At 44.7% G+C, this 14,638-nt stretch overlaps 1 protein-coding gene across 1 annotated transcript; it reads right to left on the bottom strand.

Moving 5' to 3' along the window:
• Window positions 1-1,752: 1,752 nt before the first annotated feature.
• On the bottom strand, window positions 1,753-13,766 carry LOC117885969 (olfactory receptor 52D1-like). Its single transcript, XM_034787609.1, has 2 exons — window positions 13,412-13,766; window positions 1,753-2,735 (listed from the first exon to the last, which is right to left on the bottom strand). The coding sequence occupies exons 1-2, from the start codon at window positions 13,764-13,766 to the stop codon at window positions 1,753-1,755; spliced, it is 1,338 nt and encodes a 445-aa protein (XP_034643500.1).
• Window positions 13,767-14,638: the final 872 nt, after the last annotated feature.

Genomic DNA, 14,638 nt, shown 5'->3' with positions numbered 1-14,638 from the left:
CGTCTCCCTACCCATGGCCCCACCTTGCTCTCCCCACTTCTCATTGTGCTCGGCTGCCGTGTTACATGTGGCCCGGCCGGCATCCGCTATCCTGGCTCTGGCCCCACAGCTCCCCACTGTAGCTCATCCCTGGCTCCCCGTTGGTGCAGCAGATCTGTGCAGACCCAGGTCCCAGTTCTGGTCTGTTGGAGCTGCAGCTCCCCAGCTCTGCCTCAAGCCCAGCTCTCCTTCTGGGCTCCTTCTCTCTGGCCCTTGTGTTTCTGGCTGCTGCTGTGCTGATTCCAGCTCCGCTTGAGGTGGTTTGCCAGATTTCTACTGCATTTATAGCCCCCAAATAAGGTAAAAAGTAACCTAAGAGTCACCCGATTTATTTCTTGAAACAAAGTTGTTGTTGTTGTTTTTTAATTCAGACATTCGTCTATATGTCAAAAAACAAACAAAGGCTTTCATTACATACCTACTACAGATTTGATTTAAAAAAAAAAAGAAGATACAAGCCCCAGCAGGAGTTTGTTCACATTAGCAACAAATCTACGAGATGACACTGAAATTCAGAGTCAAAGCCCCAGTACTTGATTGTATCTCGGTTGATGGCAGGCAGGTGTTTCAAAGCAAAAAACCAGGTGAATAATAGTGTTAAAATAGCCCCAAATGAGCCCAAAACTTATGTAGTGTAAAAACATCAATGACATTATTATATTATTTATTTCTAATTGCATTCAGTGATGGTAGAAAGTCACCATATTTTGTGTTGAACGAGTTTGTTAAAAGACAACCTTTCATCCTTGCTGTTTTTTGTCAGAATTAGACTTGAATTGCACTGTAGTAGCTAATCTTTTATAACTTTTACAAAATCCATAGTGACCCCACTGGACCATCACTATTCCTAACTTACAATAAACTTCTAATATCACAGGCAACTAGACTCAAGGTTTTCATCCATTTATATTCTTCAATTCTCACTTATTTACTAGTCTGTCCACTGCCCCCATTCTGATGAGCAGAAACTGCCAGCTAGATTTTAACCTTGTATCTAAAAGGCTGCTTTCCAAATAATCCTGAACTATGTGGTGTTCTATTGTATTAACTCATAGTGGTTGAGTGTATTCCCTCTTGTTGCAATTGGCTTCACCTCAATGTGGGGTAAACACCCCTCAAATCCAGAGTAATACAGTCCAGTTCTCAAAAACACAATTTCACAACTTTCACTAATAATCACTAGTAGAATATCCTCAATTCCTGCAGCAGTCTTCTTGTATAAGCACTTTCCAATAGAAACATTTGGTTTATCCTCCATGCTTTCTGATGGATTGGCCGTAGAAATATCAGGTAAATGTTGTTCACCGGATCACTGTACATATGATTTAAAAGTTCACCACTGTAGTTGTGTTCTTTGTCTTTGGCTATCAGAAAACAAAGCTTCAGTTCATCAACCTCATTAAGAACCCTGTTCAAACAGGCTCTAATCGCAAGCCACCTTGTTTCAGAAAGCTGCAATATTTTCTGGTAGTCTAGAAGTCATGGAAATGGTGACTCAAAGAGAACAGGTGATGGTCCGAGAGAGGAAAGTGAGCAGCAGAGAGAGCTGTGCTTGGTGATGGAGTGATAAGATGTTAGACTTGAGGAGCTTCTCAGACTTTCAACTTCCACAATGCTAAGCTAAGCTGAACAGGGACAGAGTACCCTTGATTAACTGGGAGGTAGTCTTTCCCCCTTTTGTCATGCATGTTTAAAGTCAGTGGCCTCAGGCAATCACCTTCTGTAGCTGTATTTGCACACTTTGTCACGAAGCTCTTTGGTTTTGGCCCCATAAATGATAGGGTTGAGTATGGGGGGGGCAACAAAATAGAGATTGCCCAACATGATGTGAATGTGGGGAGCAATGCCCTGACCATACCGATGTGTCAGAGAAGAGAAGATGAAGGGAGGATAAAACATCAACATCACAAAAATGTGGGCTGTGCAGGTGTTGAGGGCTTTCTGGTGGGTTTTCTTTGAGGATATTCTGAAGAGGGCCCTGATTATCAGAATGTAGGACAGGGCAATGAGCGTCAGGTCTAACCCAGTGCATACAAGCCCTACCACCAAGGCATACATCCTGTTGACTGTGGTATCCCCACATGAAATCTTTGCAACAGCTATGTGATCGCAGTATGTGTTTGGGATAATGTGGTTGGCACAGAATGGCTGCCTGCTCAGGAACAGAGGCAGGGGCAGAACAAAGAGAAAAGCTCTTATCAAACCCACTAGACCTAGCTTAGCTATCCGTGTGTTGGTGAGGATGGTGGCATATCTCAGGGGGTTACATATGGCAATGTAGCGATCGAAGGCCATTGTCACAAGGAGGGCTGACTGCATAGCAGAAATTGCATGAAGGAAGAACATCTGGGTGAGGCAGCCACCTACAGTAATACTGGTCAAATTGAACCAAAATATACACAGTGCCTTTGGCACAACGGAGGTAGACATGCCAATGTCTGTGAGCGCCAGCATGCAGAGCAGCAGGTACATTGGCTTGTGCAGGCTCTCCTCTTTGCTTACAACAAACAGAATTGTGAAATTTCCCAATAGGCTGATAATGTAGAACATAGAGAAAGGGATGGAAATCCAGACATGGGCAGCTTCCAGGCCAGGGATGCCTGTTAGGAAGAATGTTGAAGGGTCAAAAGAGGATAGGTTGAAAGCTGCCATGATGTGGTCGATGTGTTGATAGGAATTAGAAATGCTCAAGGTGCCTATGAAGGGAGAGAAACACAAAGAGGGGGGTTACACACTTTGTAACAAATAGGTACGATAAATATTTTATAGTTATTTAAAATCCAGAAAGGGGATTGAGCAGTGACATGGCAACATTTACTACTCATGCATATAAAAAGGTTGTAATTAAACTATGATCTCAGGACAGGGAATTGGACATCATGGTACACAGCTCTGTGAAACCCTACCCAAAGTGCTAGCACAGACAGGAGGAGTGGGATTGAGAATCCTACAGAAAACACAATGCCATGCGGTCACCGAGTCAATGTTTCACTGTCCTCTAGACTCTTCTGTGTAGTACTGGGCACCCTGTCACAGGATATTGCAGGACTAGAGGGAATCAGTTATTGTTCTAGGCTATGACTTTGTGCTCAAAGGAATGGGCATGAGGGTCACAAGGCTCTTTGTTTTTAGGGCTACAGGCTGCACCTATGTTACTTCTCTTGTGTCTTTTGGTGAGACAATTTCTTGCAGACAAAAATTACAGGTTTTAACTGAGAAGAGAAATTCAACTGCTAACCCTTCTCATGTCTGAATATCAATGAAGTTTGCTGATGACACAAAAGTTGGGGAATCGTAAATAAGGAAGAGGACAGGTCACTGATTCAGAGCACTCTGGATTGTTTGGTAAACTGGGTCAAAGTAAAAAATACATGTTTTAATATGGCCATATATACAACTAGGAACAAAGAATGTAGGTGATCCTTACGTGATGGGGGACTATTGTGGGAAGCACAGTGATTTTGAAGAAGATTTTGGGATGTGAAGGGATAATAATCTAAACGTGAGCTCCCAGTGCAATCTTGTGACCAAAACGGCCAATCAGATCCTGGGATGATAACGAGGGGAATCTCAAGGAGCAGGAGCACAGTTATTTTACCTCTGTATTTGGCACTGGTGCAACTGCTGCTGGAATCCTGTGTCCAGTTCTGATGTCCAGGATTAAAGAGGGATGTTGATACACTGAAGAGGATTCAGAGAAGAATCAGAAGAATTAGAAAAAGGTTAGAAAACCTGCCTTACAGTGATAGACTCAAAGATCTTAATCTATTTAGTGTAACAAAGATTGTCAAATGGTGACTTGATAACAGTCTGTAAGTACCTGCATGAGGAACGAATATTTAATAATAGTCCTTTCAGCCTAGCATACAGAGGTGTAACATGATCCAATGTCTGGAAGCTGAAGTTAAAGAAATTCTGACTTGAAATAAAGTATAAATTATTAAAGGGTGGGAGTAATTAACCACTGGAACAACTTAGCAAGGGTCTTGAAGGATTCTTCATCCCTGAGAAAGTTTAAATTAAGGTTGGATGTTTCCCTAAAAGATCTGCCCTAGGAATAATTTTGGGGGTATGTTCTACAAGCCTGTGCTATACAGACAAGATGGTCACAATGGTCCCTTCTGGCCTTGAAATCTCAAACGTGTTTCTGGAGTCAGCTGGAGGCATTTTTTTTCTATTCATGACCATTTTGAATTTAGGCCCAAGGGGAGAAATTCTCATGTGACTTTGGTGCCACTGAAGCATTACACTATGTGTGTGTTTCACGAGCCTGAGGGTCCTGTGAGGCACTGTAGGGATGAACGTTTTAGGTGAAAAAAATAATGACTTGAGCCATAAAATCTCTGCACTGAGGAATAAATGTACAACCCTTGCCATTATTGACTAACAGAGCCAGCTGGCAAATAATACCAGAGCATCTGTTCTTTACCATCTCTGTCCCAGTGGCACACTCTTTCAGTCTGCTACCAGGGATTCCTACACATGGCGGCTGTACTTATCTAGACCCCATATTTCCAAGAGTTGCTGCTCTTATTATAGAATGTGCACGCTTCGCAGCTTCCAAGTTGTTCCTGTGTAGCAGTCCTTGAAGCATCCTGCGGTGTGTATGGGTGTAACAAGAGAAGCTGCCCAGGTGACTGTCTTGGCATTTACCACTCATGAGATTTCTCACCAGTGAGACACAGTCACTGATTGCCCTGCAGCCAAGGGAGCAGGTGTGACGGGAGGCACCTCACCCCTGCAGAGGAAGAGCTGTGGGGAGTGTGAGGATGCTTGGCGGTTGTGCGAGCCAGGGATGATTGAGGACCATGGAGAAGACACTGGCGACCAGCGTGCTGTTGGAATCAGGGCAGCCTGGGATGGGGAAGAAGACTACGAACAGGGGGCTCATTGTATAATAGGGAATTGAATCAACTGATGAGCAAACATCAGACATTTCACCGGTGAATTTACATAATAAACATTCAACAACAACCACTGGAAACAACATTGAGTAAAGGTTGTGACACCCAGGCTGCACTTCTGTGGTTTGGCAGGACAAAGTTCTGACAATCCCGCCACCCCAAACACACTCTGGGCCAAGGAAGGTCCCTCCCTGCTTCCATAACCCTCAGTGCCCCTCATCTGCCCATGTACACTCCGATCCAGACCCCAGAACCCCCAGTGCTGGCTACTTGTTCATGTAGGTTCCGCCCCCCCACCACCGAACTTTCAGCCCTGCCGCACCATGATACACCTCATCCAGGACCAAAACCAGGTGCCAGACCCCACAACAGAAACACCTCCTCAGACGAGCTTAAACTCAGTGTCTGCCTGCACCAGGGAAAAGGGGGAGATCAGCCTGAACAGCCGTTCGATGGCTGAAAGGAACCCCAGCAACAGCTCAGGCTGTGCAGGGAAGGAGAGAGGGACAGACTTGGCGGGAGGCAGAGAGGACGTGGAGACTAAAAGGCGCCAGCGCTAGTAACTCTTCCTCAAATCAAAACAAAGCTTTAAGGTATTGCAGCCCCTTTGAAACCCAGACACCCCTTCCTGAAGCTGCTTTTCCATCTTGGCAATTGCTGATGTCACCTCGACACTGTAGTGGGGTTGCTTATGGGAGGAGGGATGGTTGGGATGTGGGATGGTGTCAGAGACAATCTTCTACAGTGTGGTCCACATCCCGTTACAGTCTGAGACACCCCCTACCCTAGGAGGTCTCGTTATGCCTCTCTGATCTGTGCATTAGGTGGGATATGCATTCTCTGTTTCATCCAACATCCGGACTCCATGCCACTGTGATCTGGATACTGCACATCCCTGCCCCTCCCCGCAGCACACACACACACACTGTGCATTCCTGGAACTCCCCCAGTGAGATTTCCAACCCCAACTGGTTTTCTCTAAACCAGAAATATGCTTTTCTTTTTACTGCCTTTTGGTTCTTCTCATCCTCTCCAGAGCCAGAGATGCCAGGGAACAGAGAGAGCAGATCCCTCCCCATGCCTTACAAAAGAATTGTAATTCTAATTGTTTTGAACCTCTAAGCCTGTGGGTTTGAGATTTCAGCAATTCTCCTGTCAGTTCTTCTTTGGGTCAAATGAGCTCAACTATCGTTAAAGGCCACAGGATGACTTAAGTTGAAGTCACTGGAGGCTCATGGCTGGTGTAATTCAGGCCATTTATTTAAGTCCCTACATGTGGATTTATGGTGATCTCATTGGGGACAATATTTCACCCTTTAATCTGTTTAACTTTCAGCTCTGAGCTACAAAATTATGGCTTCTGTTCCTCCTACAGAGGGCCTATTCTGTTAAAGTGATGAAAGTCTGAAGGAAATTCCCAGTTTATGGGGCATTCTGAGCCCTGCCATGAAAGATGGGGATTCCAAAAAACGTGGGCCCTGATTTTGCTTTCAGGGAGGCCAGTGTCAATTTGGAGTGACCCACTGAAGAAAGATTGTGAGAGCAGAATCTGGCCAGTGTGTGGCCCATTCTTGTTGTGAACCCTCTGATAACAGAGATCCTCACTGCAAAGGCCTTGGCTGCACAGGGCAGTGAAATTGCTGAATTGGAAAACTTGAGTGAACCAGAGAAAAATCCACAAAACCCCAAAAAGGAAGGTCCTGAGACAGATAGAAGGACAAAGTCTAAACTATTTCCAATTCATTTGCAGTTCCAATTTTACTTGGTAAATCACTGTGTTTAATTGCACCATTGAACCCTTCCTGAGCCGTTAGCACTAACTTTAATGCAGAAACAGGCAACTCACTGAAATCCTTCTCATCAGAGAGAGGAAATCTCCTTATGGTGACAGGAAGGCAGAGCGTTGCGAATCAGCATATGCATTTCTCATGTCTGATGCTCATCGTGCTGGACAGTAAGGTTTATGATCCCCTTTTACATTGCCTGCAGACTCTCAGGTTAACCCGGACTCCCAGACAGTTATCTCGGCTCCCTGGCCACAGGGAAGAGTGAAAAATAGACACCGGAGAACTACAGCTCGAATCCTAGAATATCAGGGTTGGAAGGGACCTCAGAAGGTCATCCAGTCCAACCCCCTGCTCAAAGCAGGACCAATCCCCAACTAAATCATCCCAGCCAGGGCTTTGTCAAGCCGGGCCTTAAAAACCTCTAAGGAAGGAGATTCCACTACTTCCTATCTAACCATTCCAGTGCTTCAACACCCTCCTAGTGAAAAAGTTTTTCCTAATATCCAACCTAAACATCCCCCACTGCAACTTGAGACCATTACTCCTTCTTCTGTCATCTGCTACCACTGAGAACAGTCTAGCTCCATCCTCTTTGGAACCCCCTTTCAGGTAGTTGAAAGCACCTATCAAATCCCCCCTCATTCTTCTCTTCTGCAAACTAAACAATCCCAGTCCCATCAGCCTCTCCTCATAAGTCATGTGCTCCAGCCCTTAATCATTTTTGTTGCACTCCGCTGGACTCTTTCCAATTTTTCCACATTCTTCTTGTAGTGTGGGGCCCAAAATTGGACACAGTACTCCAGATGAGGCCTCACCAATGTCGAATAGAGGGGAATGATCATGTCCCTCCATCTGCTGGCATTGCCCCTACTTATATAGCCCAAAATGCCATTAGCCTTCTTTGCAACAAGGGTGCACTGTCGACTCATATCCAGCTTCTCATCCACTGTAACCCCTCGGTCCTTTTCTGCAGAACTGCTACCTAGCCATTCGGTCCCTAGTCTGTAGCAGTGCATGGGATTCTTCTGTCCTAAGAGCAGAATTCTGCACTTTGCCTTGTTGAACCTCATCAGATTTCTTTTGGCCCAATCCTCTAATTTGTCTAGGTCCCTCTGTATGCTATCCCTACCCTCCAGCGTATCTACCACTCCTCCCAGTTTAGTGTCATCTGCATACTTGCTCAGGGTGCAGTCCATGCCATCCTCCAGACCATTAATGAAGGTATTGAACAAAACCAGCCCCAGGACTGATCCTTGCGGAACTCTGCTTGATACCGGCTCTCAACTAGACATGGAAGAATGGGATGACATGGGATGGAAGAAATAATTCGCTAATAAAAGGGGCTCACATTTTCAGGGCAAACTGAGTTTTGCAAACATTTCTGAAACCCATTTTCAATTGATCTAGCAGCATAGCGCCCAGGCAGTTGTAATATCAAATCCATTAGCCTCTGAAATTCATTGTCACCCAATGGAGGCCAAATGACATGATATTGAAATGATGCAAGTCGAAGGGCATGGAAAAGGCTTTCTTCTCTCAGGATTCTGACATAAAAGGTCCTTGCCAGTATCACTTTGTGAGGTCTGAAGTGTATATATATATATAATCAGCTCTGAACTGTTCTAATAGGTCTTCAACTCTCTGCATCAATAAGCATGAAATTTCAATACTGTGTTGATCTTTCCAAAATCAATGCAGAAATGTTTTTTTCTATCCTGCGTCAGAACTAGTACCATGGGTTTCTCTGCTCACTCTTTGATTCCTTCACTCCCAAGGACAAAATGACCTGGAGTTCATCTCATAAGGTATCCCATATTTTATGGGGGATGCAGCCATGGAGTTTGCCTGATGTGTTGCACTTAGCCATTTACGTGTGGGGGTATTTTAAATAGGTGTGCTCTGCTGGGGTGAGAACACAGTGGTAAAGGAAAGACACAACTGCTATATCTGCATCTTTTGTTTGGTTGACAGTCTCTCTGGGGTGCTTGCATACCAGGTGCCTGGGGGCCTAATTTGGGCTCTGGAGCATATGAGTGTGATGGGCTGTCATCCCCGGGGTGTAGTCTGGGGGCCATGGGAATCTAATCACCCAGTAGAGCTGGCCCTTTTCCACACCACTTTACGGGTGATTCAGCCTCTCCAGGCCCTGTTATCACCCAAAACAACAGCAGATAGCGCCACACACCAAAAGTGAGCTACCTGAGAGCTTACCTAAGCCACCCAAGTACAAGCAGCAGACCCCAGGCATTAGAGGGCTTTCCCTTCACCCTCTCACCTGATTCTTTTCACACAGACAGAAAGCAGAAAAACAGAAGTCCCAAGTGCAGGCAATGTGATTCGTATTCAGGTTAGTGTCCAGCAAGCACGTGTACCATAAATCTGACACTGCAGAACCTTGTTTCCCAGTGTCCCTTCTCAGCTCTGATGCCACAGAGCCTTTACCTGTATCCCCCTTTTCCAGCTCTGATGCCATAGAGCCTTGTTTCCCAGTGTCCCGACCTTCCCCCTTCCTTGGTAGGCATAATTATCTTATCTGTTCCATTATATTAACAAATCCATCTGGCCAGGCAGAAACAACACACACTGTGTCTTTGTTCTTTGTCACATGCATCGGCATAAGATATAAGATTATACAGATATAAGAATATCAAAAATCAATTGGGCAAACAAGACCCAAAATTCAATCTCGGGTGAAGATACAAGCCTGAATCTTACATAGTCACTTACCAGAGGGGTAGCCGTGTTAGTCTGAATCTGTAAAAAACAACAGAGGGTCTTGTCGCACCCTTAAGACTAACAGAAGTATTGGGAGCATAAGCTTTCGTGGGTAAGAACCTCACTTCTTCAGATGCAAGTGAGGTTCTTACCCACGAAAGCCTATGCTCCCAATACTTCTGTTAGTCTTAAAAGTGCCACAGGACCCTCTGTTGCTTTTTACATAGTCATTAGCACTTCTAACACTCCACCTGATTTTTTTTTCTCTTTTCTTCTGGGACCCTCCTGCCCAGGTGTCCTGGGAAAAGCATAGGGCATATGGTGGCACATTTACTGAAAGAGACAGGTATGAAGGTGGTGCTCCATTTGCCCCACTACCCCCTGTGCAGTATGATGTCCTGCACCGTCCTTCATACAGGCATACTGCAAGTTTCCAAATTAGAGTTCCAGACTTCCCATAGCAATGGGCCTGAGAAGGTTGGGTCTGGGTTATCAGTTAAACTGTGTTGGAGGACCTACATCGCTTTGTGTTACAATTAGCAGTTGTGCTTTATGGATCTGTGCCCTCCTTAATCTCCGCAGTACACATTGCAGAACTAGTCTACGTAATAATAGGCCAATAGCCATAATAATCCACAGTAACACTGAGAGCCCTGACAATTGTAAAATTGTCCATCATCTGGGCCACCACCGGAAGCATTGCTTCTCCTCTTTGGACTCGGTTAAGATTCTTTTAACACCATTCTGGAGAATATATTGTAAATGTGTCCAATTGTTGACTGCTCCATCAAGCTGTTCCTGCAAGTTTTGTGTTTTCTCTTTAGAATGGCTACAAAGAAACCAAGAATTTTCTTCTATAACACTTTTTAAAACATTTTTACAACTTTTAACTGCTTAATTCCCTCCAGTCTCTGCAGATTTAACTTTTTACTCTTTTTTAAATGAATTGCTTATTTCCCAAACTGACACCTTCATTTACTCAGATTTTAGCATTCCAAGTATTGTCCCAGGGATCTGAATTCCCCAGGCCTGGACTTACTGCTTCCCTTACTCCTGCCACTCTGCCCCTTAGGGCTCCCAACCTGTTTTCCGATCTCTTTATCTGTTGCCTGCCTGCTTGTCTGGTCCTGATCCTGCTTTCCTCACTGAACCCTGAACCATTCCTGAGCCCTTAGCACTAGCTCTAATGCAGAAACAGGCAACTCACCAAAATCCCGCTCAGCAGAGAGAGGAAATCTTTTTACTGAGACAGCAAAGCAGAGCCCTGAGAACGTGTATGAATCTCATGTCTCACACTCGGCGTCCTGGACAGCGATCTTTATGATTTCCCTGTACAGTCCCAGCAGACTCTCCGGTTGGGCAGGACTTCCAGACAATTCCCTCGGATCCATGAGCAGCGGAAAGAGCAGAAATTGGACCCTGGAGAACTTTAGCCTGAGAACCTCCCTCGGGAATGAAGAAATGATTCACCAAAACTAGGGGCTCAGATTGTCAGGGCAAACTGAGTCTTGCAGACTGTTCAGCCTAGAAATTGATGATGGCTTTTTTTTCTGTGTGTAATGTACTGCCATCTGCTCTGTTTGAGAATGTTGCCACAAGATATGGGATCAAAAACCATTTTCAATTGATGGTAGCAGCGTACCATTGCATTCTTCCCGTGCAGTTGTAATATCCAGTCCATTAGCCTCTAAATCACTGCCACCCTATGGCGACCAAATGACGTGATATTGAATTGACAAGCCAAAAGGCATGGGAAATTCTTTCTTCTGTCAGGATTCTGGCATCAAAGGTATTTGCCAGTATCCCTTTGTGAACTCAAAAGTGGATATATATCTGGCAGCTCCTAACTGTTATAATAGTTCATCTACTGTCTGCATCAGATAAGAATCAAATTTCAATACTGTTTTGATCTTTCAGAAATGAGTGCAGAAATGGGTTGTGTTATCCTGTATCAGAACTAGTACCATGGGGCTTCTCCACTCACTGTGTGATTCCTTCACCACTCCCAGGGCCAAAATGACCTGGAGTTCATCTCCCATGAAATCCTCCATTTTTATGAGGGAACAGCCATGCAGTTTACCTAATCTGTTGCCCTGGGGCCATTTCAGTATGGTGGTATTTTAGGTATGTGTGTGCTCCTGGGATGAGAACACAGCGGTAAAGTAAACAACCAACTGCTACATCTAGATTTTTTGTGGGGGGCTATAGTTTCTTCTCTTTCTTTCAGCTCCATAGCTCTCTTGTGGGCCTCCTCTTTGGCTTTCTCTTCTCTGTCTCTCAGCTCTATCTCTTTTTCTTTCAGCTCCATAGCTCTCTTGTGGGCCTCCTCTTTGGCTTTTTCTTCTTTTGTAGTCATTTTCCTGTTTTCTTGTGCTGGGTCACCCCCTCTGCAGTTGACTGAAACGGAGAAGCTCTCAGCTATGGCTGCTGCTGAGTTAACAGAGACTTTCTAACTAGCTACTCCCGAGGATGTAAAAAGAAAAAAAAAAACAATTCAGCTTGTAAATTCCCTTTACTTTTGTTTGCCCATTGAACCCTTCTCTTAACAAAGGACCTTGTTAAAAAAACTTAACACCTCTGCCTTCAGGCAAGGAGAGATAAGATATGCATCTATCTACCTCCAGCTCGGCTTTCCAAGCAGCTAGAAGGAAAAAAAAAATCTCACTGGCTTTTGGGTTTAAAATGATCCTACCGCTCTACCACCATGTCAAGGCTGGATCCCCACTTTGAACTTTAGGGTACAAATGTAGGGGCCTGCATGAAAACTTCTAAGCTTAACTACCAGCTTAGCTCTGGTTCCGCTGCAACCATTTCAATTTTTCCCTCTCTGGGAAGCCTTGAAAAACCTTCACCAATTCCCTGGTGAATACAGATCCAAACCCCTTGGATTTTAAAACAAGGAGAAATTAACCATTCCCCTCCTTCCTCCCACCAACTCCTGGTGAATACAGTTCCAACCCCCCTGGGATCTACAACAGGGAGAAATTAATCATCCCCCCTCCTTCCTCCCACCAACTCCTGGTGAATCAAGATCCAAACCCCTTGGATCTTAAAACAAGGAAAAATCAATCAGGTTCTAAAAAGAAAGCTTTTAATTAAAGAAAAAAAGTAAAAATCATTTCTGTAAAATCAGTATGGAAATTAACCTTACAGGGTAATCAAACTTAAAGAGCTCAGAGGACTCCCCTCTAGTCTCAGGTTCAAAGTACAGCAAACAAAGATAAACACTCTAGTAAAAGGTACATTTACAAGTTGAGAAAAACAAAGGAAAACTAACACGCCTTGCCTGGCTATTTACTTACAAGTTTGAAATAGGAGAGACTTGTTTAGAAAGATGTGGAGAACCTGGATTGATGTCTGGTCCCTCTCAGTCCCGAGAACGAACACACTCCCAAAGAACACAAACAAAAACCTTCCCCCCGCCCCAAGATTTGAAAGTATCTTGTCCCCTTATTGGTCCTTTAGGTCAGATGCCAGCCAGGTTACCTGAGCTTCTTAACCCTTTACAGGGAAAAGGATTTTGGAGTCTCTGGCCAGGAGGGATTTTATAGTACTGTACACAGGACAGCTGTTACCTTTCCCTTTATAGTTATGACAGGCTGTGTTAGATGAAGGGAGAGGGGCAGAAATTCAAGCAGCAATGGCAGAAAACAAAGGTTGAGTCAGAAAGGATGAAACACAACAAATTCCTCCAAGCGTTAGCTGAGGCTGTATTACAGGCCAAGTGAAACCTCTTAGCCTCCACTGAAGTTGCCAAATCCTGCCCCAAGGAGCTATCAAAGGTGGTAAATTGCTTCATCAGGCCTGATGACCTACAACCTGCAACAGAATCCAGCACCAAGCACCACAAAAAGTTATCATCCTAATGCACTGAAAAGGTCATGCACACCTGGGAAGCTTTCTCAAATAGTCACTTCACCGGCACCCACCAATCAACAGCCTAACTGCATTCCTGGAGTTCTCTACGTTCACTCATCAAGACGTTCTGGACACCATAAAGAAATCTTGACTCAAGACTTGTGAATTTGACCCATGCCCTTGCTGGCTTGTGAAAGAGAGTCATGATCAGCTTGGTCAGGTCTGAAATAGCCAACACCTCGTTCAGAGAATTAACCTTCCCTTCCTCCTTCAAACACAGAATAGTTCGACCAACACTGAAGACAGCCACTATCCTCTCCACTGGTAGATTCTTACCAGCCTTTGCTGCATCGATGTGTCTCTCCGACAGATCCCACAGCTTGATGGCTCTCAGCACCTCCATGACTATCTTCTGATCATAGTCTTTCCTATAGTAGTTGATCATCCCATTGATGACATCCATAGGCTTTGCTGTTTCCAATATGTCCCAGAAAGCTGGTTATAATCACCTTCTACCTTGATTGTATTCAGTGTGAACTTGAACTCCCAGACCCCTTCTGCCTCAGATTTTCCAGGGTTTCCGGCAGACGATAGTCCACTTCCTCCTCAGACATTACCTGAGCTGACTCCTGGAGCAGAAAAAATCAGGAATCTGCATCTGCAAACAAACAACCCAAAATGTTTTCTCTTCGGAACTAGCACCTCTCTCTAATGCGCTCACAACTCAAAGCAATTCTCTCCCTCCATTCTCCACTATCATATCCACAAACCTGAGCAGTTCGCTTAAATCTCAAAGCAACCCCCCCACACCAAGTACTTATCCAATTCCATCTCTGTTCTGCTGGAATTTACCTGACCTGTGCTTGTGTGACTGGAGAGAGAGAATGGAAATTGCAAAACACAGCGATGATACTTATGCAGATCTATGAGAGTAAAATCTAGCAGAAGAGAAGGGGGGGGGAGTGAGAATGCCACTGGGAATTGGTTAAAGAAGCTGCATTGCACATTGTGCTGTAGTCCAGACTTTGAACTGTGCACTCGGGTTAATCTTGCTTATCTTCAAGTTGTTTTGGAAGGAGAAATGACTGCCTGGGAGAAGTGAAAAGTGAAACTGTTTCAACTGCTGTGCTTATCACCTGCAGCTTAATTGCCAGGATTGTCTCTATATTTGCCTGTTTTCCCCACTCAACCCCCTACTTATGACATGCATCTCCTGTGCTGGTCTGCAAAGCCATTACCCTCTTTTCTCATTCAGATCCCTCCCCAAAACCCACATCTCCTGCAATCACTGTAAGAAACTGGTCAATCGGGGTGAAGTTGGCTGTTTGTCTGGCC

Source organism: Trachemys scripta, chromosome 1, assembly GCF_013100865.1.
Source record: "Trachemys scripta elegans isolate TJP31775 chromosome 1, CAS_Tse_1.0, whole genome shotgun sequence".
In the NCBI taxonomy this organism is placed as follows: Eukaryota; Metazoa; Chordata; order Testudines; family Emydidae; genus Trachemys; species Trachemys scripta.
Note: the sequence above shows the minus strand (reverse complement) of the source record. Positions and strands in the feature narration are given on the sequence as shown.

Bases quoted from the DNA above. Each gene is read 5' to 3' on its own strand.
- LOC117885969 (XM_034787609.1), bottom strand. From the start codon at position 13,766: ATGGATGTCATCAATGGGATGATCAACTACTATAGGAAAGACTATGAT. The intron at 2,736-13,411 runs GTAGAGAACTCC...CTCCCTTCATAG, and splicing joins GAACGTCTTGATGAGTGAAC to GCACCTTGAGCATTTCTAAT.